Source organism: Plecotus auritus, assembly GCF_963455305.1.
Source record: "Plecotus auritus genome assembly, chromosome: X".
NCBI classification, from domain to species: domain Eukaryota; kingdom Metazoa; phylum Chordata; class Mammalia; order Chiroptera; family Vespertilionidae; genus Plecotus; species Plecotus auritus.
The window spans coordinates 97,257,388-97,284,125 of NC_137784.1; the positions used below are offsets into that span (position 1 = coordinate 97,257,388).

Here is a 26,738-nt window from a genome sequence, read left to right on the forward strand (position 1 = left end):
GGGAAAAAATAAAATAAAATAGTATTTTGTTCTCCAAATTTGAACTGTTTTTATTTTTTGTGGGGTTTGGTTTGGTTTTGGTTTTTTTGTTTATCTGCCTGGCCTAAGTAGGGGGAAAATCTTCATGTCAGTGTTTTCTGAGCACCAGAACCCTTCTGATTCCTAATTTAGATTTAGCATTTTTGTGTTGGCCTTAGTTTGACACTAGATCTTTCTATTTCAGCTTGCTGGCCTTTAGAAAGCAAAACCCTTTAATTACCTGCTTACTTTGATGACTGGCTAAGGCTAAGTTATCTGCTCATATCCTGTTCACCTCAAGGGCCTTAGAATCTCAGCACCTTCTTTGTACAGGCAAGATGTTCTTTGCTATGCTTAATTCAGTTCCTTGAGGTGCTGCTTAAGCTCATGTTATTTTTATATTTTCCTGATGGCAAAGGTAAAAAGAAGGAGTTATAAAAAAAAATCAGGCCACAGGGTAATTCTCTGTTAAGCTCTTTGTAGTCACCTTCCTATAAGAAAAATGTTTCCCGAGTCACCAGATTTATTCTAGCTGACTCATTCTGTATTCCCTCCTTCCATATTCCCTCCTTTTTACCTCTTTTGGAGTCTTTCAAAAATTTTGCAACCTGACAAGAAGCTTCTTCAGAGCCAGCCACCTTTCTTCCTCACAGCCTTAAAAAAATTACTCCTCTTACTAACAGAAAAATAAAGAAGACCTTGTTAGTTCATTTTTCTGTGTGTTGTCCAATTGTTTTGGTATATTCTTTTCAACCAGTATAATGAGAAGTTGGGAGATGGAAATGTTAAGTGTGAGATCACTCAATTTTATTTGTATACTTTAGGAGGTAGATCTTTGAGTTCCTAGTTGTTGACTATGAACCAGATGTCAAATGCTAGGTTTAGTCTCCCACTCCTTCCTCCCTATTCTCAGAAGGCTTACAGAGTGTGTTTGTTTGTTTGTTTGTTTTTTCAGATAACCTTAGGTAAGAGATAAAGAAACACCAAGCCCAAAAGGTCAGAGTATCTGTCCATAGCTTAAAGGTGACAAACTAGAGATAGGATCTGGCTCTTTAAAACCACAGAAATTCAGTGGTCTTTATAAAAGCACCATAATTTTTAGTCCTGATTACCCTAAAGCTATAGCACCTGAGTGATGAAGCTTTGAGTTTAAAATTGGAAAGGGCTGCCTGGCCAGTGTGGTTCAGTGGTTGAGTGTCAACCTATGAACCAGTTGGGGTGCATACAGGAGGTAGCTGATCAATGTTTCTCACATCCATGTTTCTCTCTCTCTGCCTTCCTCTCTCTCTCTCTAAGAAAATCAATCAAAACGTGTTTTTTTTTTTTTTTTTAAAAAAAAGAATTTTGCTTAGAATTGACATCAAGCAAATCTGTTTATAGTTTGTAGTATCTACCTGCTTTCCAGTGTTGATTATTAGAGTGTTTTACTTATCGTCCTCTTCCATTCTCTATGATTCTTCAAAGGTTTTACATAGGGATTGAGCTCTGTAAATTCCCAGAGTATGCTGGGATATAATTTATCTGGCACAGGAGAACTGAACTCATGTAGATTAGCAAGGTACTTTTATCTCCTTGAATGCTTTGGGATTCAGTTTCCTCATTCTTACACTTTGGTTTTCCCTGTATGGTTTGACTATCAGTAATCTTTAATTGGAAGAAAATTAAGTGAAGCAACATTTTACATTATACTATTTATTCACATATAAGCAGATCTACACTTTCTTTTTCTTGTTCTTGTTCTGAATATAAATTAAAGATTTTCTCTAGTAATTTTTTAAAATCCTAGCACAGCCCTAACCGGTTTGGCTCAGTGGATAGAGCGTCGGCCTGCGGACTAAAGGGTCCCGGGTTCGATTCCGGCCAAGGGCATGTACCTGGGTTGCGGGCACATCCCCAGTTGGGGGCGTGCAGGAGGCAGCTGATCGATGTCTCTCTCTCATCGATGTTTCTAACTCTCTATCCCTCTCTCTTCCTCTCTGTAAAAAATCAATAAAATATATTTTTAAAAAAATCCTAGCACATTCTGAGACCAGTCTTCCTGATGCTGTTCTGATAGGTTTTTGCTGTTTTCCTTGGATATGTGTCCATTTCATCCCTCTCATTCCTTCTGTGTTTTCATTTAAAATATTTCTTATGGCATGTCACCATGGAGATGCAGTCAACAAAATTCAGACCATGAGAAATTCTACAGGATGAACAACCTAATGTGTTTATTTGTTTGTTTGTTTAAGACTATTTTTAGAGCTGTTTTAGGTTCACAAAAAAATTGAAAGGAAGGTACAGAGATTTCTTGTACACCCCTCCCCCCCACACATGTATAGCCTCCCCCATTATTGACATCCCCCACCAGAATGGTACATTTGTTACATTTGATGAACCTACACTGATATATCAGAGTCACCCAAAGTCCATAGTTTACCTTAGGGTTCACTCTTGGTGGTGTACATTCCATGGGTTCAGACAAATATATAATGACATGTATCCATCATTATAGTATCATACAGAATAGTTTCACTACCCTAAAAATCTTCAGAATAAATATCCTAGTTCCTCAACACATGAACTATAAGAAATAAAAGATCAAGGGGAACCTGTGAACTGAAAGAGACATATCAACTGGTGTGGACCTTACTTGGATATTGATTGAGATGAACCAACTGTAAACAAAAAAGTTAAACAATCGGGAAAATGTTGACTGTGTATAATAAGGAAGTGTTAAATTTGATAATAGTGCTGTGATTAAATCTTAAAGGGAAATATTTTTAGATACATACTGAAATTTTATGGGTAAAAATAAAATAATTTCTGGGATTTGCTTCAAAATAATCTGGCAGAGAAGTGGAGAGGTATTGATATTGACCATTATGAGCATGGTCAGTATGTTGTACATGTGGGTTCATAATATTATTCTACTAATTTTGTATATGTTTGGAATAGCCATAATTAAAAGTTGGAAAAACCACCCCAAAATATTTTTTTGGTCACATATATTGTTATGGACAGATTCAAGACTAAAAATCCAATCTCCTGATTCTAGTTCATGTTCTTTTACTGTGTAGCTAAATTTACAACCCTTCTGCTTCCAGATGATGTCAAGTTGACCTTTCAGTCTCTGGAACCCCAAAGCCTTCCCTGGGAAATTTGTGGTGGTACTCTTAGATATTCAGGGCTTTAATAAATGGCCAGTTTCACTTAACTGGTTACCTACTCATGTGAAACCATAAAGAGATATTAGAATTACTAGGGTAAATCAACAGGCTACTCCTAGTCCTAACTCTGCCTTTGATTTTAACATAAGATCTAGGAGGTCAGGGATCATGTCTGCTTTGTTCACTACTTTACACCCAGTACCTACCTACCACTGTGCTGGTACATGGTAAGCAATAGGTAAATGTTAAATGAATGGATTCATTTAGCCTTTCTTGGCCTCATTTTCTTCACATGTGAAATGAGATAGTTGGTCTATGATTCTTATGTTTTCTTCAACACTAAAAAATACTCTTTCCTGCTGACTGATTTCTTTAATCCTTTTAGGATTTTGAAAAGAATTAGTGGATATCTTTAATGCTAGATAACATCAATAGGTAGCATGCTCACTTCTAACACCTGTTTGACAAAAAACCCACAGTTATGCTGCATCCAAATCTCTTAAAAATAGCCTGCTCTTTGCAATTTCTGTTGGATTGGTTTTGTTTCCAAAAAGTAAATGAATACTCTTCTCAATATTACCTTATTAGAGTGTCAAGTTTAGGAAATTCCAAAGTCAAACTAAGAGGGTTAATAAAATGTTGTGTACCTGGTATATTTGTACTTTTCACTGAAACTGTATTGATTGTAGTACTATGTCAGTTTATAAAAGATTTGACATTTTGTGTCGTAATCAATAAAGAAATTTTTTAAAAATACAAAATAAACAGTTCTGAACTCCAATAAATAATAAATAAATAAATAAATAAATAAATAAATAAATAAATCCTCTGGGGAATATTTTTAAATGTCAGGGTCCCCAGAAAAATGCAATGAATCAGAATATGTGGGGATGAAATATGGCATTAAGGTTTGTGAACTACTTAAGTGGACTTATGAGGACTTAAAGGAGCAGAAAATTTAGAATTAACTAATGCACTGATTTTCAAACTATTTCTAAATATTTGGAAACTTTTTACAAACCCAATTAAAGCAAACAAATTAAGTATATATAAAAAAAGATTTGATATTTTGCTTCCTATGGAACCTTGGTGGGCAACTTGTGGGTAAATTGCAGTTATTGTCATCAGATCCAAATCCCAGTGACTAAGCACCTGCCTTTGTGTGTAATGCCCTTATTATTCTGATGTAATTTTGCCTCAGGTATCTAAAGGTCATCACTGGATCAGGTCAGAGTTTATAGAAGAAAAATAATTTCTATACCATCCTTCAAAATCACCAAAGCAATGTTTTGAAGCTTTGTAGAATTTTAAAATAATGAATATTATGCAAATATTAAAATGCCTTGCTATTGAACACAAATACCCTAGCCGCAGAAGGAAAACTATAATTTAAACTGCTAAATAAATAGGGACTGGAGAAAGCATCTGTCACATTATTTTATATTGAAACATGAGTTTTCTTAGTATAAACTCAAATAGTGACTGTGTGAAAATAATTTTCTTATAAAAATAGGATATAATGAATTGAAATATTCAATCTGTATTGAAAGCTACTGAAGTACAAATCCAAAAATAGCTTTTATTTTCAAACCTGTGTGGAAACCACACTAAAAATTATTTTAGTATTTATAAGCCATATAGTGGTTGTTTTTTAAAAAAAAAACAATATTTGTTTAAAACAGACTTTATAAATTTTTATTATTGATTTGAGAGAGAGAGAGAGAAGCATTGGTTTGTTATTACATTTATTTATGCATTCATTGATTGATTTTTGTATGTGCCCTGACCAGAGATGGAATCCACAACCTTGGCATATCAGGACTACTCTCTAACCAGCTGAACTACCTGGCCAGGGCTTAAAGCAGACTATTTTGAAACTGTTTCAGAAATCGCTTGTTTTTCATGTTTAAATTTAATAGTAACATTGATAAACATTTTCTTCAATTTCCTAAACTATGCTGGAAAATCAAAGATTTACTGTGTTTTTAATTAGTATTAATATGAAGAAAAAAATTTATATACTATTAGGGAATCAAGGAAGCCTTGCCATTTTTTAAATCCTTACCTGAGGACATACTTTCATTGATTTGAGAGAGAAGAAGGGAACAAGAGGAACCAAGATGGCGACATAGGTAAACACCTGTACTTGCTGCCTCCCACAACCACATCAAAATTACAACTAAAATACAGAACAACTGTCATCCAGAACCGCAGGAAAGCTGGCTGAGTGGAAGTGCTACAACTAGAGAGGTAAAGAAGAAAGCACTTTGAGACTGGTAGGAGGTGCAGAGGCACTGAACAGGCTGGTCCGGCACCCAGTGTGCCGCTTTTTTAATCAGGAGGGAGATAGCCTCTGTGGAGGCCACCTGGAGGAGCAAGGAGTCCCAGCCCCACACCAGACCCCCAGCCCAGGATTCCAGAGCTGGGGAAAGAAGTCCCTACTGACATTAAGAACTACAGACTGTAAAAACAAGTGCGGATTGGGGCTAAGTGGACACACAGGCTGCTAGAGACCCAGCTGCTCCTTTAAAAGGCCGGCACGGCGAACTGAATTTACAAGCTTCTGCTTGCTCTGAGCTCCAGTGCCAAGCGAGGCTCTGGGGGACCCAGACAGATACGGGGAGGAACTGGACTGTCTGGCATCTGGGCAGGAACATAGGGGCAGCTTTCTTCCAGACTGAGGTGCTCACAGCAGTCATTGTTTCTGTGCTGGGACCTCCCCGGTGCAGGGCTGACTAGCAGACATTTCTGTTCACTGGGCCCTGGAGATTCCCTGAGACCCCGCCCCACCCAATTTACAACCATACCCAAGCTGTGCACAGTGACTTTTGCATATGAATGGCCTGTTCTTTCTCAGCCTGAAACTGGTCAAACAAGCTGTAGCTGGGTCAGGGAACCCCAAAACTATCAATAAAAGGCCCAAGGCCGGCACCAGCACCAGCCTCAGCCTGCCTTGATTCACAGCTGGGCCTTGTCTGGGCACTTCCAAACCCGATACAAAGAGGAGGAATCTGCAGATCTCTCTGTAGCTCCTGCTGGGTGGCCCCAGGCAGTGGCTGACCTTGCACCTCCTTAGAGATCCAAGAGCCAGTATACCCAGTGGTCAGTGTGAGACCATACCAGATTACAACTCTTCACATTCATAAGTAACACACTCAAGGGGCAGACTCAGTGAGCACCAAAGCCCCACTGAAGCAAGTCCTGCCCCATAAGGGTGTCTCCTGTACAGCAACTCTCCCACTGTAGTTGCAGCTGTTCCCTACAGCCAATTGGCCTGGAGATCAATTCCTCCCAGTGATACCAACAGCAATCAAGGCTCAACTACAACAAGACTGTGCACACAGCCCACAAAGATGTGCAACAAGAGTGTCCACCTCAGGTGATTGGGGAAGCTGAGCCACTGGGCCCTATTGGACATCTACTACACAAGGCCACTCTATCAACTCAGGGAAACTTAGCAGCTCCCCAATACATAGAAACAAACACAGGGAAGCAACCAAAATGCGGAGACAAAGAAACATGTCACAAATGAAAGAAGTGGAAGAAAGCAAACTACTGAATATAGAGTTCAAAACCACAGTTATAAGGTTACTCAAGAATCTTCTAGAAACTTCTGAGGAACTTAGTGAGACCTTCAAGGATCTTAGTGAGAATGCCAAAAAAAAATGGAAAAGGACCAGTCAGAAATTAAGCATACACTGACTGAAATAAAGAATAATATACAGGGATTCAACAGTACACTAGAGGATCCCAAGAATCAAGTCAATGATTTGAAATATGAGGAAGCAAAAAACAGCCAACCAGAAGAGCAAAAAGAATCCAAAAATATGAAGATAGTGTAAGGAGCCTCTGGAACAACTTCAAGCATACCAACATCTGAATTATGGGGGTGCCAGAAGAAGAGAGAGAGCAAGATATTGAAAACCTATTTGAAGAAAAAATGACAAGACTTCCCCTACCTGGTGAAAGAAATAGACTTACAAGTCCAGGAAGCACAGAGAACCCCAAACAAGAGGAATCCAAAGAGGACCACACCAAGATACATCATAATTAAAATGCCAAGAGCAAAAGACAAAGAATCTTACAAAGAGCCAAGAAAAAAAAGTTACCTACAAAGGAGTACCCATACAACTCTCAGCTGATTTCTCAACAGAAACTATGCAGGCCAGAAGGGAGTGGCAAGAAATATTCAAAGTGATGAATAGCAAGGACCTACAACCAAGAATACTCTACCCAGCAAAGCTATCATTTAGAATTGAAGGTCAGATAAAGAGCTTTACAGACAAGAAAAAGCTAAAGGAGATCATCACCACCAAACCAGTATTATGAAATGCTGAAAGGTATTCTTTAAGAAGAGGAAGAAGAAGAAAAAGGTAAAGATAAAAATTATGAACAACAAAGTGACAACAAATACATATCTATCAAGTGAATCTAAAAATCAAATGAATAAAAAATCTGATGAACAGAATAAACTGGTGAATATAATAGAATCAGGGGCAAGGAAATGGAACAGACTGACAATTCTCAGAGGGAGGGGGTGGGGGGAGTGTGGGAAGAGATTAGACAAAGATCTTATATGTATGTATGCAGTACCTATGGACACAGACAGTTGGGTGGCAAGGGCCTGGGGTGGGGTGGGAACTGGGTGGAGGGGAGCTATGGGAGGAAAAAAGAGGGACATCTGTAATAATCTCAACAATACAAAATTTTTTAAAAAGAAAAATGAGAGAGAGAGAGAGACATCAATTGATTGCCTCCAATATGGCCCAAACCGGGGATCACACCCCAACCTGAGCACGTGCCCTGACTGGGAATAGAAGCCATGACCAGTGTACTGGATGATGCTCCAACCAACTGAGCCACACCTGCCAGGGCAGAGGATTAGCCCTTTAAAGAACTCTTACCTGCCCTAACCGGTTGGCTCAGTGGATAGAGCTTCGGCCTGTGGACTGAAGGGTCCCAGGTTCGATTCCAGTCAAGGGCATGTACTTTGGTTGCAGGCACATCCCCAGTGGGAGGTGTGCAGGAGGCAGCTGATCAATGTTTCTCTCTCATCGATGTTTCTAACTCTCTATCCCTCTCTCTTCCTATCTGTAAAAAATCAGTAAAATATATTAAAAAAAAAAAAAAAGAACTCTTACCTTTTGCAACAGCATGGATGGACCTGGAGAGTATTATGCTGAGCAAAATAAGCCAGTCAGAGAAAGATAAGTATTACATGATCTCACTCATATGTGGAATCTAGTGAACCAAATAAACTGATGATCAAAAATAGACCCAGAATCACAGAAGCATGAACAGACTGTTGAACCTCAGAGGTAAGGCAGGGGAAAGTTGGTAGGAAGAGATCAACCAATGAACTTGTATGCATATATGCATAACCCATGGACACAAACAATGGGGTGGTGAGGGACTGGGGGGGGGGAACCTCTGTAATACTTTCAACAATAAAGATTTAAATAAATTAATTAATGTTAAACTTTGTAAGAAGCACATTTATTGTTTAATTTTTTTGTTTTTCAGATATTTAAATGTGTCAAAATATTAGTTCTTAAAATATTCTATATGATAAAATTTTGAAATGGAAAAATGAACGTTTGAAGTTCTTATTTTGGTTTGTTAGGTTTTATTTAAAGCACGATGAAGTAAGTCTGGCCCATGGACCATAAAAGACCCATGAAATCATTTGGTCTGGCCCTGAGGGGAGAGTTAATTAAATGTTTGACCAAATATATAGCAGGCTAATTTTTAAGTTGACAACTTTGTATGGCCTGCGAATGAGGTTCTAAATACCCAAATGGCCCTTGGCAGAAAAAAGGTTCCCCACCCCTGATTTATAGTAAGGAATACCACCAGTACTTAAAGCTTTATTTCTCACTTGTGTAGGATGTACTAAAAGTTGTTTTAAGTAGGCATTTGGACTTTTTCATGGGAAAATTACTCACTTTAACATGTAAAAAGGAAGAATTTTATTGCTCAATTTAGTATCTACAGAAGATTTTGAAGGAATATTCTTCTAGTTAACTAGATGTATCAAAGCATTACTGGACATTTATGAGTGAGTGAGAGAGAGAGAGAGAGAGAGAGAGAGAGAGAGAGAGAGAGAGAGAGAGGGAGTGTGTGTTACATTATGTCCATATTTTTTTTTAGGGGAAATCAGAGGGTATAAAATTTAGGTCATTAATTATGGTATAAATTACATCTTCATTCCAAACTAATCAAGGGTCTTTAAATTTTCTAAAATTACAGGAACTGTAAAAAGCCTTGCCTATGGGTTTTGCAGCTAGTTGGTTGGGAAAGCCAAGAATAGAACTTAATTTTCTGGACCTCTGGTCTCCTGTATCTTCTGTCCCCAAACATGAACATGAATAAAGTCATGTACCACTTACCTACAGGATATGTTCTGAGAAATGCATTGTCAGGCAACTGTATCATTGTGGGAACATCATAGAATACACTTACACAAATCTAGGTGGTATAGCCCAGTCGTCGGCAAACTCATTAGTCAACAGAGTGGCAAACCGCGGCTCACGAGCCGCATGTGGCTCGTGAGCCGCATGTGGCTCGCGAGCCGCAGTTTGCCGACCACTGGTATAGCCTATTACAGATCTTGGCTATATGGTATAGCCTATTGCTCCTAGGCTACAAGCCTATACAGCACGTCATTGTACAAAACAACGTGAGACTAAATCAAACAAGAGAAAATGATGCAATCAAGAGATGCGGTAATAAACACATGTAAGAGATTGATGCCAGCATAATAAGGCATACTGTTTTGCAGCAAACTATTTTTTACAAGTAGAAAGAGTACACTCTAAAACAATGATAAAATTATAGTATAGTAACATATACCAGTAATATAGTCATTTATTCTCATTATCAAGGAATATGTACTGTACATAATTGTATGTGCTCTGCTTTTATATGACTGGCAGTGTAGTAGGTTTGTTTACACCAGCATCACCACAAATGTGAGTAATGCACTGTGCTAGGTAGGACTTTATGATAGGAAATTTTCAGCTCTGTTATAATCTTACTAGAGGCCCAGTTGCACGAAATTCATGCACAGGGGGTGGGTCCTCTCAGCTCAGCTTGCACCCTCTCCAATCTGGGACCCCTTGGGGGATGTCCAACTGCCGGTTTAGGCACAATCCTGGACCGCTGGCTCCTAATTGCTCACCTGCCTGGTTGCTTCTAACTGCCCCCCCGCACCCGCCCGCCAGCCTGATTGCCCCTCACTGCCTCTGTGTGCCGGCCTGATCGCCCCTAACTGCCCCCCCCCCGGCCTGGTCGCCCCTAACTGACCCCGCTGCTGGCCAGGTCGCGCCCAACTGCCCCCCCCACTGGCCTGGTCACCCCCAACTGCCTCCCCCGCCGGCCTGGTCGCCCGACGCAGCCTGCTTGTTCAGTCGTTTGGTCATCCCTCACTAACCCCCCTGCCAGCCTGATCATAGGCAGCCATCTTATGAGGGTTAATTTGCCTATTACCTCTTTATTATATATTAGGAACATTGGTGGAAACATAGTTATGCAGTGCATAAATGTAGTTTTCTTTAGGCAACACTCTGAATAATATAATGTTATTATCTCTACTTTGAAGTTAGAGACTGAGTTACAAAGAGGAGTTGAGTGATTGTGTAGGGATACCTAGAATTTTTGACAGCTCTATTATTTGGCTGCTACTTCTTTGGTAATAATGATCCTCTGATACAACTGGAAATAAGTAATCACTTAAGCTGTTTTCCGGCTGGAACCATGGAGAGTGCAGAAGAGAAGAAGAAGGTTCCTGCTGTGCCGGAAACCCTCAAGAAAAAGCGAATGAATTTCACAGAGCTGAAGATCAAGCACCTGAGAAAGAAGTTTGCCCAAAAGATGCTTCGAAAGGCAAGAAGGAAGCTCATCTATGAAAAAGCTAAGCACTATCACAAGGAATACAGGCAGATATACAGAAAGGAGATTCAAATGGCTAGGATGGCAAGAGAAGCTGGCAACTTCTATGTACCTGCTGAACCCAAATTAGTATTTGTCATCAGGATTAGAGGTATCAATGGTGTGAGCCCAAAGGTCCGGAAGGTGCTGCAGCTTCTTTGCCTTCGCCAGATCTTCAGCGGCACCTTTGTTAAGCTCAACAAGGCTTCAATTAACAAGCTGAGGGTTGTGGAGCCATACATTGCATGGGGTTACACAAACCTGAAGTCAGTAAATGAATTGATCTACAAGCTTGGTTATGGCAAAGTCAACAAAAAACAATTGCCCTGACAGATAACTCTGATTGCTCGATCTCTTGGTAAATATGGCATCATCTACATGGAAGATTGATTCATGAGATCTACACTGTTGGAAAGCGCTTCAAAGAAGTAAACAACTTCCTGTGGCCCTTCAAGTTGTCTTCTCCATGAGGTAGGATGAAGAAAAAGACCACACCCATTTTGTAGAAGGCGGAGATGCTGGTAACAGGGAAGACCAGAACAATAGGCTTATTAGAAGAATGAACTAAGGTATCTACCATGATTATTTTTCTAATCTGGTCAGTTAATAAACTGAGTCCTTTAAAATTGAAAAAAAATAAGTAATCACTTAAACCATCCTCTGGGAAAAAAAAAAATAAAGTGCCATAAAGTCCACAATAAAATAATGTACAAAATTTCTCATGGGGAAACCCTCACTCAGAATCTCTGGATTCTTTACCATGCAATTCCATTTTTATTTTTTTTTTGTTTTGTTTTCTTAAAAAGGAAATATATTTATTTTAAAATATTTTATTGAATTTATTGGAGTTACACTGGTTAATTAAATAGGTTTCAGGTATACAATTCTATAATACATTATCTATATGTTGTATTGTGTGTTCACCACCCACAGTCTAGTCTCTTCGCAATTCCATTTTTAAAAACCTGGTTTCCTAGCTCAGTGCAGATCAGAAGCAAAAATTAGAAATGGAGGGGGGGTGCAAAGCTTAAAAGTGGGCTCATAGCCAGTTGTAAGAAGTGACCACAAATAGAGGAAGAAGATGCAAAACACAGACACTCCAAACTTAGTAGCCTAGGGTCCTATAGTGTGAAGACAGACAAATAAGTCCCCTGCACCTTAGGGTCCCTGGAGGTCATTAGAATATTAAAATATAGTGTAGTATTTGAGCATGATAATTATTCTGGGTCAATAAGAAAGAGGCCATTGTATATCCTCTGTTTAAGAAAGTATTTTCAAAGGAAAAAAATTACTGAACAGCAAGGGTTAGCCTATAATGTACTTATTTACAACCTGCTTTTGAAATTTGGAATTTAAAATACTTTAAGAAGTTTGGCACTCAAAGAGAAGTTTCATTTCTGGAAATTTTATTTATGGAATATTTTATTATTCTATTCCCTAGTAGTGCCAAATCAATTAGGCATTAATTGTAGTTGTTAAAGGCAGATCAGGATTCAGAGCCTTTGACTTAATTAGTTTAGTCCAGTGGTCGGCTAATTATCAACAGTACAACGATTGAAATTTCTTTTGAGAGCCAAATTTTTTAAACTTAAACTTCTTCTAACACCACTTCTTCAAAATAGATTCGCCCAGGCCGTGGTATTTTGTGGAAGAGCCACACTCAAGGGCCCAAAGAGCCGCATGTGGCTCGCAAGCCGCAGTTTGCCGACCACGGGTTTAGTCCAACTGAAGCAGCACTAATTGCCTTTACTTTTGTGCTCATTCATAGCAGCACTTAGAATCCTAATATATAAAAACCCTGGGTCTGTCACATCTGCAATGACCGGGAGGCTCAACCGTTCACCAGGCTGTGCATGTAGCAGGCGAACGGGCTGAACTGCTGATGTCTCGGAGAGAGAGGGAGGCGGGGCTGATCAGCAGTGGCAGTGGCTGCTGGTGAGGCCGGGAGAGAGAAGCAGGGTGATCAGACCCTGCTCCTCTCTGCCTCAACAGCAGCCAAGCCTCTTTCTCTCTTCCAGAGGTCAGCAGTTCAGCCCGCTTGCCAGCAGCCTGGACCAAACACCAGGCTGCGTGTGCAGCAGGCAAGCAGGCTGAACTGCTGACCTCTCGGAGAGAAATAGAGGCGGAGCTGATCAGCAGCGGCAGAGGCTGCTGGTGAGGCACAGAGAGAGATGCAGGGTGATCTGACCCTCCTCCTCTCTCTCTCTCACCAGCAGCCAAGCCTCTCTCTATCTCCCAGAGGTCAGCAGTTCAGCCGCTCGCCAGCAGCCTGGGGCGGCTGCTGATCAGCCCCGCCTCTGTGATCTGGCCCGGAGATGCTGACTGGCATAGAAACTGACCAATCAGAACCAAATCTGGGTCAACCATGAGGAGCCAATGGCTGCCTAGGAGGCGGAGCTTTTGATGCTGACTGGCATAGAAACCGACCAATCAGAACCAAACTGTCTGGTAGAGGAGGGCAGTGGGGGCGAGATCAGGCTGGCAGGGAGGGCAGATAGGGGTGATCAGGTAGGCAGAGACAGTTAGGGGCAATCAGGCCTGCAGGGAAGGGCAGTTGGGGGCGAGATCCGGCCGGCAGAGGAGGGCAGTTGGGGGCAATCAGGCCGGCAGTGGAGAGTAGCTGGGGGCGAGATCAGGCCAGCAGGGGAGGGCTATTGGGGGCAAGATCAGGCTGGCAGGGAAGGGCAGTTGGGAGCAACCAGGCCCGCAAGGGAGGGCAGTTGGTGGGGACCAAGCCTGCAGGGGATGGCAGTTGGGGAGCATCAGGCCGGCAGGGGAGGGCAGTTGGGGGGACCAGGCTTGCAGGGGAGGGCAGTTGAGGGTGACCAGGCCAACAGGGGAGGGAAGTTGGGGGTGACCAGACTAGCAGGAGAGGGTAGTTGGGGGCCATCAGGCCTGCAGGGGAGGGCAGTTGGGGGCGAGGTCAGGCCGGCAGGGGAGGGAACTTGGGGGTGAAGTCAGGCCAGCAGGGGAGGGCACTTGGGGGCGAACAGGCCAATAGGGGAGCAGTTAGGTGTTAATCAGGCCAGCAGGGGAGCAGTTAGGGGTGATCAGGCTGGCAGGCAGAAGTGGTTAGGGGCAATTAGGCAGTCAGGTAGGTGAGCGGTTAGGAGCCAGCAGTCCCGGATTGTGAGAGGGATGTCTGACTGCTGGTTTAGGCCCAATCCCACAGGGGTCCCAGATTGGAGAGGGTGCGGGCTGGGCTGAGGGACAACCCCCCCCCCCCCCCCCCGTGCACGAATTTCATGCACCGGGCCTCTAGTATTTTTATAACCATCATCTTTTAATACCTAGAAAGGAAGCAATATTGCAAGGTATTTGAGAGAGTGGGCGCTAGAATCAGACTGTCTAGGGTCAAATTCTGGCCCTAATATTTACTAGCAGTACAATTTAAATTACTTAATCTGACCCATCCCTCGGTTTTTCATTGTGTAAAATAGTGAAGGTAATATAACTATCTCAGGAAAGTTGTGAGGACTAAAGCTAAAGCAAGTCAAGTCTTAGCACAGTTTTTGAAACCTTGCTTTCAAAAAGGGCCCTATTAGGAATGCTTCCTGTGGGAATACTAAATAATGATTTACTGTTTCTTACTGTGAAGTGAATTGTTCTTTTCTCATCTTTGCACATGATACAAATCATTTTAGCCAACTTTTAATGTTATAAACATGCTTTTACTTTTTACTTGATGCTAATGCTCTATAAATGGATCAAAAATATCTCATAACAGAATTCTGCTCTTACAGACTACACTGTTAGAGACAATTTTAGGCTTATTTAGACTGGAAGAAGTATAGTAGCCTGAAGTCTTTTACCTACCTAACAAGTGCTTAACCATTCAGTAACATTTAAAATATATTTCGAACATGAGTGTCTTTGTAATTAGTTTTTTGTTAATGACCTCAACAAATGCAAGCAGGATCCCATATTAATCATCAGCTCAGTATAATCTGTTTTGTTTGTTTGTTGTTGTTTTTCGTTTTCTCTGTTAAGTGGGCTGGTGCTTGACAGGCTTTCGGGTATCTTTTCTGTGTTCCAGAAATTGACCTCAGGCTCCCCACTACTGACAGACTGCCAAAGTGACTTGGAGAAACTTAGTGAAGTTCATCATTTGAGTTTCAATGGAGCAATTCAAAGCTGCTGAAGAAACTACTATTATGTGTGCCCCATGTATTCTCTCAATCTTTGTAGTATTCCTGTGAAGTAGGTGGTTTTACTCCCTTTTACAGAGGAGAAGACTGAGGCCTGGAGAAATTAATTTGGTCAAGATCTCACATAGGGTAAATGGTAGAAACAATATTCAATAAGTTAATCTGCTCAAAAACCCATGCTCTTTTCACTATGTCCCCTTGTCTCTCAAAAGGAAGTACAGTGGGCCCCAACCGGTTTGGCTCAGTGGATAGAGTGTCGGCCTGTGGACTGAAGGGTCCCAGGTTTGATTCCGGTCAAGGGCATGTACCTTGGTTGCGGACACATCCCCAGTAGGGGGTGTGCAGGAGGCAGCTGATCAATGTTTCTCTCTCATCGATGTTTCTAAACTCTCTATCCCTCTCCCTTCCTCTCTGTAAAAAATCAATACTATATATGTATATGGAAGTACAGTGGAACCTCAGTTCTCAAACTTAATTCATTCTGGAAGGCTGTTCAAGAACCAAATCATTGTTTCCCATTAGAAGTAATGTGAATTGAATTAATTCGTTCTAGACCCCCAAATGATTCCTTGTTTTAGCCTTTCTTTTTAAAAAATTTTTAATTTATTTCAGAGAGGTGAGAGGGAGAAAGAGATAGAAACATCAATGATGAGAGAGAATCATTGATCAGCTGCCTCCTGCACACCCCCTCCTGGGGCTCAAGCCCACAACCTGGGCATGTGCCCTTGACCAGAATCGAACCCAGGACCCTTCAGTCCACAGGCTGACACTCTATCCACTGAGCCAATCTAGCTAGGGCTAGCCTTTCTTATATACAGTACATGTCTAATGTACTGTTTAATCTATAAATAAACACTTTAAAAACAAAAAGGACATGAAATGTAAATGAAAATTCAATAAAAGAAAAAAATACAGTAAAAAATTAAAATTTAATAATAATCAGCAGCAGAAGCATAAAAACACGAAAATATTCACAGCACACTTTTCCTGGGATGTTAACAGCGCGAGATTTAGTGGTAAACTGACTCAGACTCTCCTTTGTTGCCTGAGAGACATGGGACTGATCATACAAGTATCAGCATAAAAGGGTTGTCAGGTTGAGAGGCGAATTGTTCGAGATGGGAGATGTTTGAGAACTGAGGTTTGACTGTAATTACTCTTTGTAGTTTGTACACAGCCATATGTAAAGCCCCACCAGAAGCAATCTAGAATATTTCTGTGTGTGTCAACAATTGGCCCATAACTTAGATCCTATGAATCAACAGCCAAAAAGTGCTCTTTATGGAACCAGTTACATACAGAAGATAAATGTGGCTCCCTATTCTGTTTGTTTTTGTTTGTTTAGATAGGCATCTAAAAATCTGGTCAGATTTCTCAAAATAAGGGATATGGAGAAGGCAGAATTTTTTTCTTCCCGTTTCTACTTCACACGGGGCTTAAGTTTTTTAAAATCTTATTTCCTCTTACCTCTGTGCCTCTATAGCAGGTGATTTTTCCCCCTGATTGGCATTTAGAATATGTGCCACATGGAAATTTGAGCCCCCTTTAAGATTTTTTTTTCTTATTTTTGTTGTTGTTTTCATTGTACTTATATTATTGTAGCTATCCTTTGTGTGGAATTTCTTTTTTAAAAATCTGAGTACTTGGTCCTAATCATCTGGATAAACATGATTTTGTTACATAGTAGTATAGGTTTTCCAGAGAAGCCAAATAATTAGGAATATAAAAATTATCATTTCTGGAAATTGTTTTTTGTTAATATGAAATTTTATTGTGTAGGCACAACAATTAAATGGGCAGGCACCGCCGAAACCGGTTTGGCTCAGTGGATAGAGCGTCGGCCTGCGGACTCAAGGGTCCCGGGTTCGATTCCGGTCAAGGGCATGTACCTTGGTTGCGGGCACATCCCCAGTAGGGGGCGTGCAGGAGGCAGCTGATCGATGTTTCTCTCTCATCGATGTTTCTAACTCTCTATCCCTCTCCCTTCCTCTCTGTATAAAAATCAATAAAATATATTTAAAAAAAATAATAAATAAATAAATAAATGGGCAGGCACCATTTTATACAGTTACCTTTGTAAAACATGCCTTAAATCCCCCTAAACTAGAATTATGTTTTATTCACTTTCATATCTCTAGTCCCTGGTACATAGTAGATATTCCATAAATGTTTGTTGAATATAGGGGTTTATTTTCTGTTAAATGGCAAAAGTAATTTTTATCACACTTATGTTTTGATTAAAGGTCAAGGATTCCTCTGCTAAACATAGATTACTCAGTGTGGCATATGAAGAACATGGTAGTAGGACTCAATGCTTTTCTTTGTTTTGCCCCTAAATATGTGACTTTGGGGATAGTCACTTAATCTCTTGGCACCTTAGTTTTTAACTGTAAACAAAAGCTGTATGGTAAGATTATCTTGAAGGTGCCATTCAACACAAAGTTGTATCATCTGTGATCATTGCATTTTAGCAACTGTGGAGAACAGTATGGAGTTTCCTCAAAAAAACTGAAAATGAAACTCCCATTTGACCCAGTAATCCCACTTCTAGGAATATATTCCTAGAAACTAGAAACACCAATCAGAAAGGATATATGTACCCCTATGTTCATAGCAGCACAATTCACCATAGCTAAGATTTGGAAACAGCCTAGGTTCCCGTCAGCAGATGACTGGATCAGAAAACTATGGTACATCTACACAATGGAATACTATGCTGCCATAAAAAAGAAGGAATTCTTACCCTTTGTAGCAACCTGGATGGAATTGGAGAACATTATGCTAAGTGAAATAAGCCAGTCAATGAAAGAAAAATACCACATGATCTCATTTGTGGATAATAAAAAACATTATAAACGGATGAACAAAAAGATAGATACAGAGGCAGTAAAGCACCAAACAGACTGTCAAATTACAGTGGGAAGGTTAGGGAGAGGTGGGGGAAATAAGAGATCAACCAAAGGACTTATATGCATGCATATAAGAATAACCAGTGGATGTAAAACATTGGGGGGGGGGGCGGTGAGGGCATGTATGGGAGTGGGGTGGGGAGGGGCAATGGTAAGATATGTACACATATAATACCTTAATTAAAAAATTAAGAATGGCATAGTAATATTACTCATTTAAAAGTGTTTCTTACTGCATAACCCTAAAATATACTAAGCAGCTATAATGGTATGCTTTGTAGTGGATATCAAACTGTTTCTATTTGAAGAAAATGTGGCAGGGGTGTATGAAAATAATTGGTGAAAATTTACTTTTAAAAATTATTATTTCTGGAATAGTCTGTTTAAGAATAGAATATTGCTACAGTAGAAAAATGAGCTGGGAACAAAACTGGTTTACTCTCTTCAAAAGCACTGTACAGGTCTAATGCCTAAAAAACTTCATACACACTACAAATCAAATTAAGACAACAATGAGATATACTTTTGTCTATCAAATTTGTGAAATTTTAAAAAACTCATTTTTAGCAGGGATACTAAGAAACATGCACTCAGAAAAGTAGGAGTGTAAATTGGTACAACTGTTCTGGAGGGCAATCTGAAAGTCTCAAAATGCTGAACATTTGGCCTGCATTTCTACTTCGAGTGAAATTTATCTTAAAGAAATTTATCATGGAAGAGTACAAAATTTTGTTTACAGAAATGCTTATTATTGTCATACTAGAGGCCCGATGCACGAAAATCATGCAAGAGTAGGCCTTCCTTCCCCCGGCTGCTGGCACCAGCTTCCCTCTGGCATCCGGGACTCGGGCTTCCCTCCAGCCCTGGCTTAGTCCAGAAGGACTTCCGGAATGACGTCCAGTCTAATTAGCATATTACCCTTTTATTATTATAGATACATGGTGGAGCAAAAGTAGGTTTACAGTTGTGAGTACATGAAAGTTTATTCTTGCATTAGTATTTTATTAATTATTGTATTATTTTTCATATGAACAACTGTAAACCTACATTTGCTCCCACCCAGATATATAAATTGTATATATCTGGGAAGACAAAAAATACTAAAATCTCTATGCAGTAAGATTATGGGTCAGTTTAATTTTCTTCTTTTTTTGTGAGTTTTCTACATTTTTCTATATGCACAGGGACTTGTTTCAATCACAAAATATATACATGTTTTTAAAAATGTGGACTTGTCTTTAATAAGTATATAGAAGTATTTTCTTTCTCACCTGCACTATTCAATGCCACCTTGCTTTTATTTCTGAACAGGTCTTCAGAAAAGGTTGGAATTTCAACATTAGAGGTAAGTTGTACTTTCTGAAAGTTATGTTTCTACAAATAATGTACACTCTCCATTCATTTTTCTCCTTTATGTAATTCTTCATTTTCTTGCTTTTGCTTTCTGTTTATTAGTTTTTGCTAAGTAATATTGTCTTTGTGATTAGATAGTAAAATAACTAATTATATATTGTGCTATATGGAAGGACTATAAGTATTTTTTAGATTTCTAATTTTATTTGGTTTATACTTTTTAGAATAAAACACTATAAAATACTTGTGTGTGTGTGTGTGTGTGTGTGTGTGTGTGTGTGTGTGTGTGTGTGTTTTAACTGCAAAAGTAATACTTGCATGGCAAAAATGGGGAGTAACCAAAACACTTGTATACTTCTTATGGGCACCTATATTATCATCATTACCATACATAAAAATCAATCCCAGCCTTATATCTAAGCAAAAAGTTTGGTATAAAGACATTATATCACTGAGAGCCATTTTTAAGTACAGGAATATCACCAAATAGATAGTCTTTGATTTTGATATTTTATATCAAATGGGATATGTACTGTATGTGTGTGTTTGTATATGTTTGTGTGTGTTGTGTATGTCTAGACATATGTATCTATAATCTCAAACATGCTTTATTTTTTCCACTTCCAGTGTCCCTACCTTCTTTTCTTCTTTTTATACACATTGGATATTGGTCTCTTTGATAAATTGTGGTATATTTATATAGAACATTCTACAACAATAGATATGAATGAATTAGTTATATACAATAACATGGACGAATTTCAGCACCATAGTGTGAAATGGGGGGTGGGGGTGGAAACAATTCACAGAAAAATATATGCAGTAAGAGTCCATTTATATTCAGTTCAAAAGGATGCAAAATTAAATAATATATTGTTTAGAATTACAAGCATAGTCTAACTATAAAGAATAGCAGGAGAATGATAAACACAAAGTTTAGGATATCGGTCATCTCTAAGAGGCAACAAATGTAATGGAAATGGAAAAGGATATGCAAGAGACTTGAAAACTAATAGTAACAATGTTCTTTTTCTTAAATTGAGTGCTTAAGAAAGGTTACATCATAATTCTTTATTCCTTATATTTTATAAAAATCCTTTTATATTCTTTTTTTTTTTTTTTAGTATACAGACATGGTTAAAATTTGCTCAGTGCAAAAGTAGATAAATAAAAATGTAACTCCCCTCCCATTCCTCATGTTCTCAATCCCCATATCCAGAGATCATTGCTCTTTATTATGCTTACTAGAGGTCTGATGCACAAAATTCATGCAAAGGGCTTGGCCCTCACATCCCCAGCTTTGTCCAGAAGGACGTCCGGAAGGTCGTTTGGCTGTCCAGTCTAATTAGCACATTACACTTTTATTATTATAGGCTAGTGGCCCGGTGCACGAAATTCGTGCACGGGGCGGGGGGGTTTCCCTCAGCCCGGCCTGCACCCTCCCCAATCTGGGACCACTCGAAGGATGTCCTATTGCCGGTTTACAGGGATCGGGCCTCAACCGGCAGTCAGACATCCCTCTCTCAATCTGGGACTGCTGGCTCCTAACCGCTCACCTGCCTGTCTGATTGCCCCTAACCACTCTGCATACTGGCCTGCTCACCCCCAACTGCCCCCCACCACCAGCCTGCTCGCCCCCAAATGCCCCCTCACCAGCCTGATCACCCCCAACTTCCCCCCGTGCCAGTGTGCTCACCCCCAACTGCCCCTCTGCCAGCCTGCTCACCCCCAACTGCCCCCCCTGCTGGCCTGCTCACCCCCACCTTTCCTCCCCACTGGCCTGCTCGCCCCGAACTGCCCCCCTGCTGGCCTGCTCACTCCAAACTGGCCCCCCGCTATCCTGATCACCTCCACCTGACCCCCACTGACGTCCTGCTCGTCCCCAACTGGCCCCCCTGCTGGTCTGCTTACCCCCAACGGCCCCATCCCCCACCAGCCTGATCACTCACAACTGCCGTCCCATCCTAGCCTGATCACCCACAACTGCCCTTCCCTCTTGGCCTCTAACCGCCTCTACCTCGGCCCCGCCACCATGGCTTTGTCCAGAAGAATGTCTGGAAGGTCTCCTGGAAGGTCTCCCAGCCTAATTAGCATATTTCCCTTTTATTAGTATAGACAGAGGTCTGGTGCATGGGTGGGGGCCGGCTGGTTTGCCCTGAAGGGTGTCCTGGATCAGGGTGGGGGTTCCCTTGGGGCGTGGGGCGGCCTGGGTGAGGGGCTTAGGGCCATTTTCAGGCTGGTCAAGCCCCCCAGTGGGGACCCTCACCCCATGGGGGTGTAGCCAGCCTGGGTGAGGGGCTAAGGGCTTTTTTCAAGATGGCCACATCCCCTTCAGGGTGGGGGTCCCCCTGGGGTGCCTGGCCAGCCTGGGTGAGGGGCTGATGGCTGTTTGCAGGCTGGCCAAGCTCCCTTCCGGGTGGGGATCCCCACTGGGGTGCCTGGCCAGCCTGGGTGAGGGCTGATGGCTGTTTGCAGGCTGGCCAAGCCCCTTTCAGGGTGGGGGTCCCCACTGGGGTGCCTGGCCAGCCTGGGTGAGGGCTAATGGCTGTTTTCAGGCTGGCCAAGCCCCCTATCAGGGACCCTCACCCTATGGGAGTGTGGTCAGCCTGGGTGAGGAGCTGAGGGCTGTTTTCAGGCTGGCCAAGCCCCCCCGCCCCCAGTGATCCAGGCTCCCAGCCCCTCCTTTTTTTCTTTTTTTTCTTTTTTCAGCACCAGGGCCAGCTGGAAGCAGGTGTCTGGGATTTATTTATCTTCTATAATTGAAACTTTGTAGCCTTGAGCGGAGGCCAGGGCCAGCCAGGGCAGGCGGGAAACTTGGCTTCCTCCACCGCCGGGGTAACCCAAGCCTCCTGCTCGCTCCAGCTCCATGGCTGTGGCCATCTTTTGGGGGGTTAATTTGCATACTCGCTCCTGATTAGCTGGTGGGCGTGGCTGGTAGGGGTAGCGGAGGTATGGTCAATTTGCATGTTTCTCTTTTATTAGTGTAGATAGGTTTTATTTATTTATTTACTTATTTATTTAGATTTTACTCGGCAGGCCAATGGTTTTTATTTTTTTTATTGTTTGAAGTATTACAAATAGTAGTACATATGTCTCCTTTGTTTTTTTTCCCCCATTGACCTCCCCCCCGGCCTCCCCTACCCCCCAGTACATGCCTTTACCTGCCCCCTCCCCCAGTGTCTTGTATCCATTGGTTATGCTTATATGCATGCGTACAAGTCCTTCGGTTGATCTCTTACAGCCCCCCACCCCTGCAACCTCCCCTGCCTTCCCACTGTAGTTTGACAGTCTGTTCAATGCTTCTTTGCCTCTGTATCTATTTTTCCCCCATTTCTTTCCTTTAAAAAATCTTGCCTCTGCAGACTAGAAATAAACATATAGTAACAAAAAATGTTTGAGTCCCAATTTCAATGTCCAACAGTTCTGAGTCCCCGTTTCAATGTCAAACAGTTCCTTATGTGTAGATGTCAGCAATGATATCTGGATGGTGGGCACATGGTGGCAATGCAGGTCCGACCCTCTCTGGTTTGGTCCTAGGCAACCTGCTGCGACGCACAGCTGCTGACTGCTAGCGTGGCAAGGCATCGTCAGCGTCTTCCCTCTCTGGACTGTTTCTCCTCTTGTCTTCGAGGTTGGAGCAGACCTGTCAATTCCTCTCTGTTGCAGGAATCCACATGGTCTTGGAGATGTTTTCTGAAAATATACAAACATATTCTCGACCAAAAGTTAATAAAGGAATCTTTTCTATATAATTGATTTGGGATCCTTTTTATTTTTGCCCAAACGATTTTCCTTTGTCTTATTTAGACATCATGTGTGTTTTTCATGGGTGTCTTGCTGTTAGCATTACAAATGAAAATTTTCTAAAGTAAAAATTTTCTAGATGTAATTTACTTATAGGACATTTTTCCTTACATGATATTACCCTACTATCCCGCCTTTTTTTTTTTATTAATGGAGGCTTTTGTAAATTTTATAATGCAGTCTTGATAACTTTAAATTTTAATTTTTTGCACAAAAATATGACTGCTTTAGTTTCATTGCATGTTCAGAAATTTTACCATGAGATGAACTACCATTAGAAATTTTAGTTACCACTTTAGGAACAGCTTTTTGTCCAGTACAATTAAATTTTCTTGAATATTCACTTATTTCAATTAGCCTATTTAAATTAATCTGAAAACTTGATTATTATTTTACTGTCCAATTTAATACTCTACCAAGTTTACCCTGTAAATATTAGTGGGAAGGATTATTTGCATTCTTGAGTAGGCCCTGAGCATTCCTGGTGCTAGGCTGGATCTAGATATAGGGCAGCTGCTGTTGGCCAAGTCTCTATCTGTTACCTGGGTCCCAATCTGAGCTGGGCCAAGTCACTGTCTGTCACCTGTGTCCTGATCTGAGCTGGGCATGGGAAGCAAAGCAGCCATGGGGGCAGGAGACCTCCCTCAGATGGGGTGAGGGTTCACTTAGCTCTGAGATATTTTTAGGTGAAATAGGTTTTGGGAATTTACTTTATCTCAGTAATTATGGATTGTCCTTAAATAAAATTAGATAGACAACATATTTAGTAGCTAAATATGAAGTTGGATATTGTTATTTTTTACTTTTCATTTTGAAATAATTGTAGTCACAGGAAGTTGCAAAGACAGTACAGAGAAAATCCTGTGTATCCTTAACCCATTTCCCCAGTGCTTATATTTTATTTATAGCTCAATATCAAAGCCAGGAATTTGACAGTGTGAGTATATAGTTCTGTGTCAGTTTATTACATGTGTATATTTGTGTAACCACTACCATACTTCAGATGTAGATCTGCTTCATCACCACAAAGCTCTCCCTGTGCTATCCCTTTATAAAGTCACACCTGTCACCTTCCCCACATCATCCATGACCCTAGGCAGCCACTAATCTGTTTTCCATCTCTATTATTTTGTCATTTGAGAATGTCCTGTAAATGGAATCATGTAGTGTGTGACCTTTTAAAATATATATCTATGTTTTTATTGATTTTTTTGAGAGAGGAAGGAAGAGGGGATAGAGAGAAACATTGATGAGAGAGAAACATCACCTGCCTCCTGCCTGACCCCCAAACAGGATTAAGCCTGCAACCCAGACATGTACCATGACTGGGAATCAAACCAGTGACCTCCTGATTCCTGGGTTGATGCTCAACCACTGACTGATCCACACCGGCAGGGCATGTGTGACCTTTTGAGATTAGCTGAAAGGATTGAGATCCATCCAAGGTGTTGCATGTATCAATGGTTTGTTCTTTTTCACTGTAAAGTAGTATTCTATGGCATGGATGTACTCAAGACTATTGAGTACATATTATGTACACACAGCATATTGATTGATAGCTTAAGCAAACCAAGAAAAATTTGATGTAGTATCAATATTTTATTATTTTATAACCTTACAGAAGAACATGTATGTGAAGAGATGACATGTGAGGTATTGATGTTTGTAGAATAGAATAGACCCAAAGTGCTACATGGAGTTTGGAGGAGGAAGGGAGAGACAGAGTGACTGTGACAGCACTGTTACCTGGAATAGCAGAGAAAAGTTTTAGGAAGGAGGTAGGCTAGGCTTTAAAAATTGAGAGAGATTTGCATAGGTCATAGAGAAAAATTGAGAAAGCATTGTATGTTAGGCAATAGTATGAACTAATTAATATGCAAAGATAGAATTTGCTGGGAGCATTAAAAGACTGGTGTGACCATGTAAATATTTCAGTTATAGAATGCTGGAAAAGAAAATTGGGGCCAGACTTAATGAGCCTTAAATGTCAGCTTAAAATTCTGAGCTTTAAAATTTAAAAAAAGACATTTAAAACATCAATTTTTACATGTCTTACAGTTGTGCTCTCCAAGGTTTTCTTGTTTATTATTTTGTTTGTTTTGTTGTTGTTAATCCTCACTGGAGGATATTTTTCTATTGATTTTTAGAGATTAGAAGCAAAGGAGGGAGGAGAGAGAGATCCATCGATTGGTTGCCTCTTGCACCCACCCTGACCAGGGCTGGGGGTTGAACCCGCAACTCAGGTAGGTCCCTTTGACTCACAATCGAACCCACAACCCTGCGGTGCATGGGCAGATGCTCTAACCACTGAACACACCAGCCAGGGCTCTCCAAGGTTTTTTGCTGAGGAATTAACAAAAGATACATGGTAGAAGGGTGGGAGAATGTTTGGAGAAAAGAGACTAAGTGCAGAGAGATAGTTGTTAAGAGGCAGTTAGAATGTCAAGACATAAGAGCTACAAAGAGATAGTGTTGATAGGATTGGATGGATGACTATGACAGCTATTTAAGAATTGTTTCCTGTTGTTTGTTTGTTTGTTTTTTAGTGTAGATCACTTTTGTACAAATGATTTGTGAAACTGAGTTAGTCTTTTATTGGATATGCTTGTTAAAATTTAAAAGCTCTAACGTTATAACTCAATAATGTAAGGAGCGTACAAGCAGCACTCTGATATCCAACACAAGTAGATGTGGTGTGAATTGCTAGCAATTGAATGATCCGCCACACTTTTTTAAAGGAAGTGTGTTTCTGAGGTTGTGATAGATAGAGGTTAGAGAAATGGCTTGATGGTGGGAAGCTGGGATTTAGTAGGTACTGTGCTTTAGTAATGGGGCAGTCCAAATCCAGAAGGGATAATAAATGAATACTGTCTCAAGTCTAGCTAAGTTGGTATTAGTTGTCTGCAAGCACATAGTTGGCTTCTATTGCTTTATCCCCAAAGCCTGATTGAGGTGCTAGGGAAAGGACCTGGATCTTAGCACTGGTAGAGAATTATATATGACATATATAGGTAGATATATATAGGTAGATATATATGTATCTATGCATATCTATATAGATACTAGAGGCCCGGTGCACGACATTCATGTACTGGGGGGGGGGGGTGTCCCTCAGCCTGGCCTGAACCCTCTCTCAGTCTGGGGGAACCCCTTGGGGGATGTCCGACTGCCGGCTTAGGCCTGCTCCCCTAAGCTGGCAGTCGGACATCCCCCAAGGGGTCCTTAGCCCTGCTGCAGAGGCAGGAGAGGCTCCTGCCACTGCCACTGAGCTCACCAGCCAGAAGCCAGGCTCCCTGCTCCTTAGCACTGCCTCAGAGGTGGGAGAGGTTCCCACCACCACTGCTGCGCTCACCAGCCATGAGCCCTGCTTCTGGCTGAGCGGCGCTCCCCTTGTAGGAGTGCACTGACCACCATGGGGCAGCTCCTGC

General features: G+C 41.1%; 1 protein-coding gene and 1 pseudogene across 2 annotated transcripts in view; both read left to right on the forward strand.

The window, feature by feature from the left end:
* The window catches only part of WDR44 (WD repeat domain 44), a 104,158-nt gene that overhangs the window by 14,566 nt on the left and 62,854 nt on the right, over positions 1-26,738 (forward strand). Inside the window, exon 2 of the mRNA XM_080651920.1 lies at positions 19,465-19,498. Coding sequence (XP_080508046.1) covers positions 19,465-19,498 — 34 coding nt within the window. The remainder of the gene's footprint in view (positions 1-19,464; positions 19,499-26,738) is intronic.
* Positions 10,914-11,664, forward strand: LOC308239227 (large ribosomal subunit protein uL30-like; annotated as a pseudogene). The gene has a single exon. The product of its transcript is annotated as a large ribosomal subunit protein uL30-like (transcript).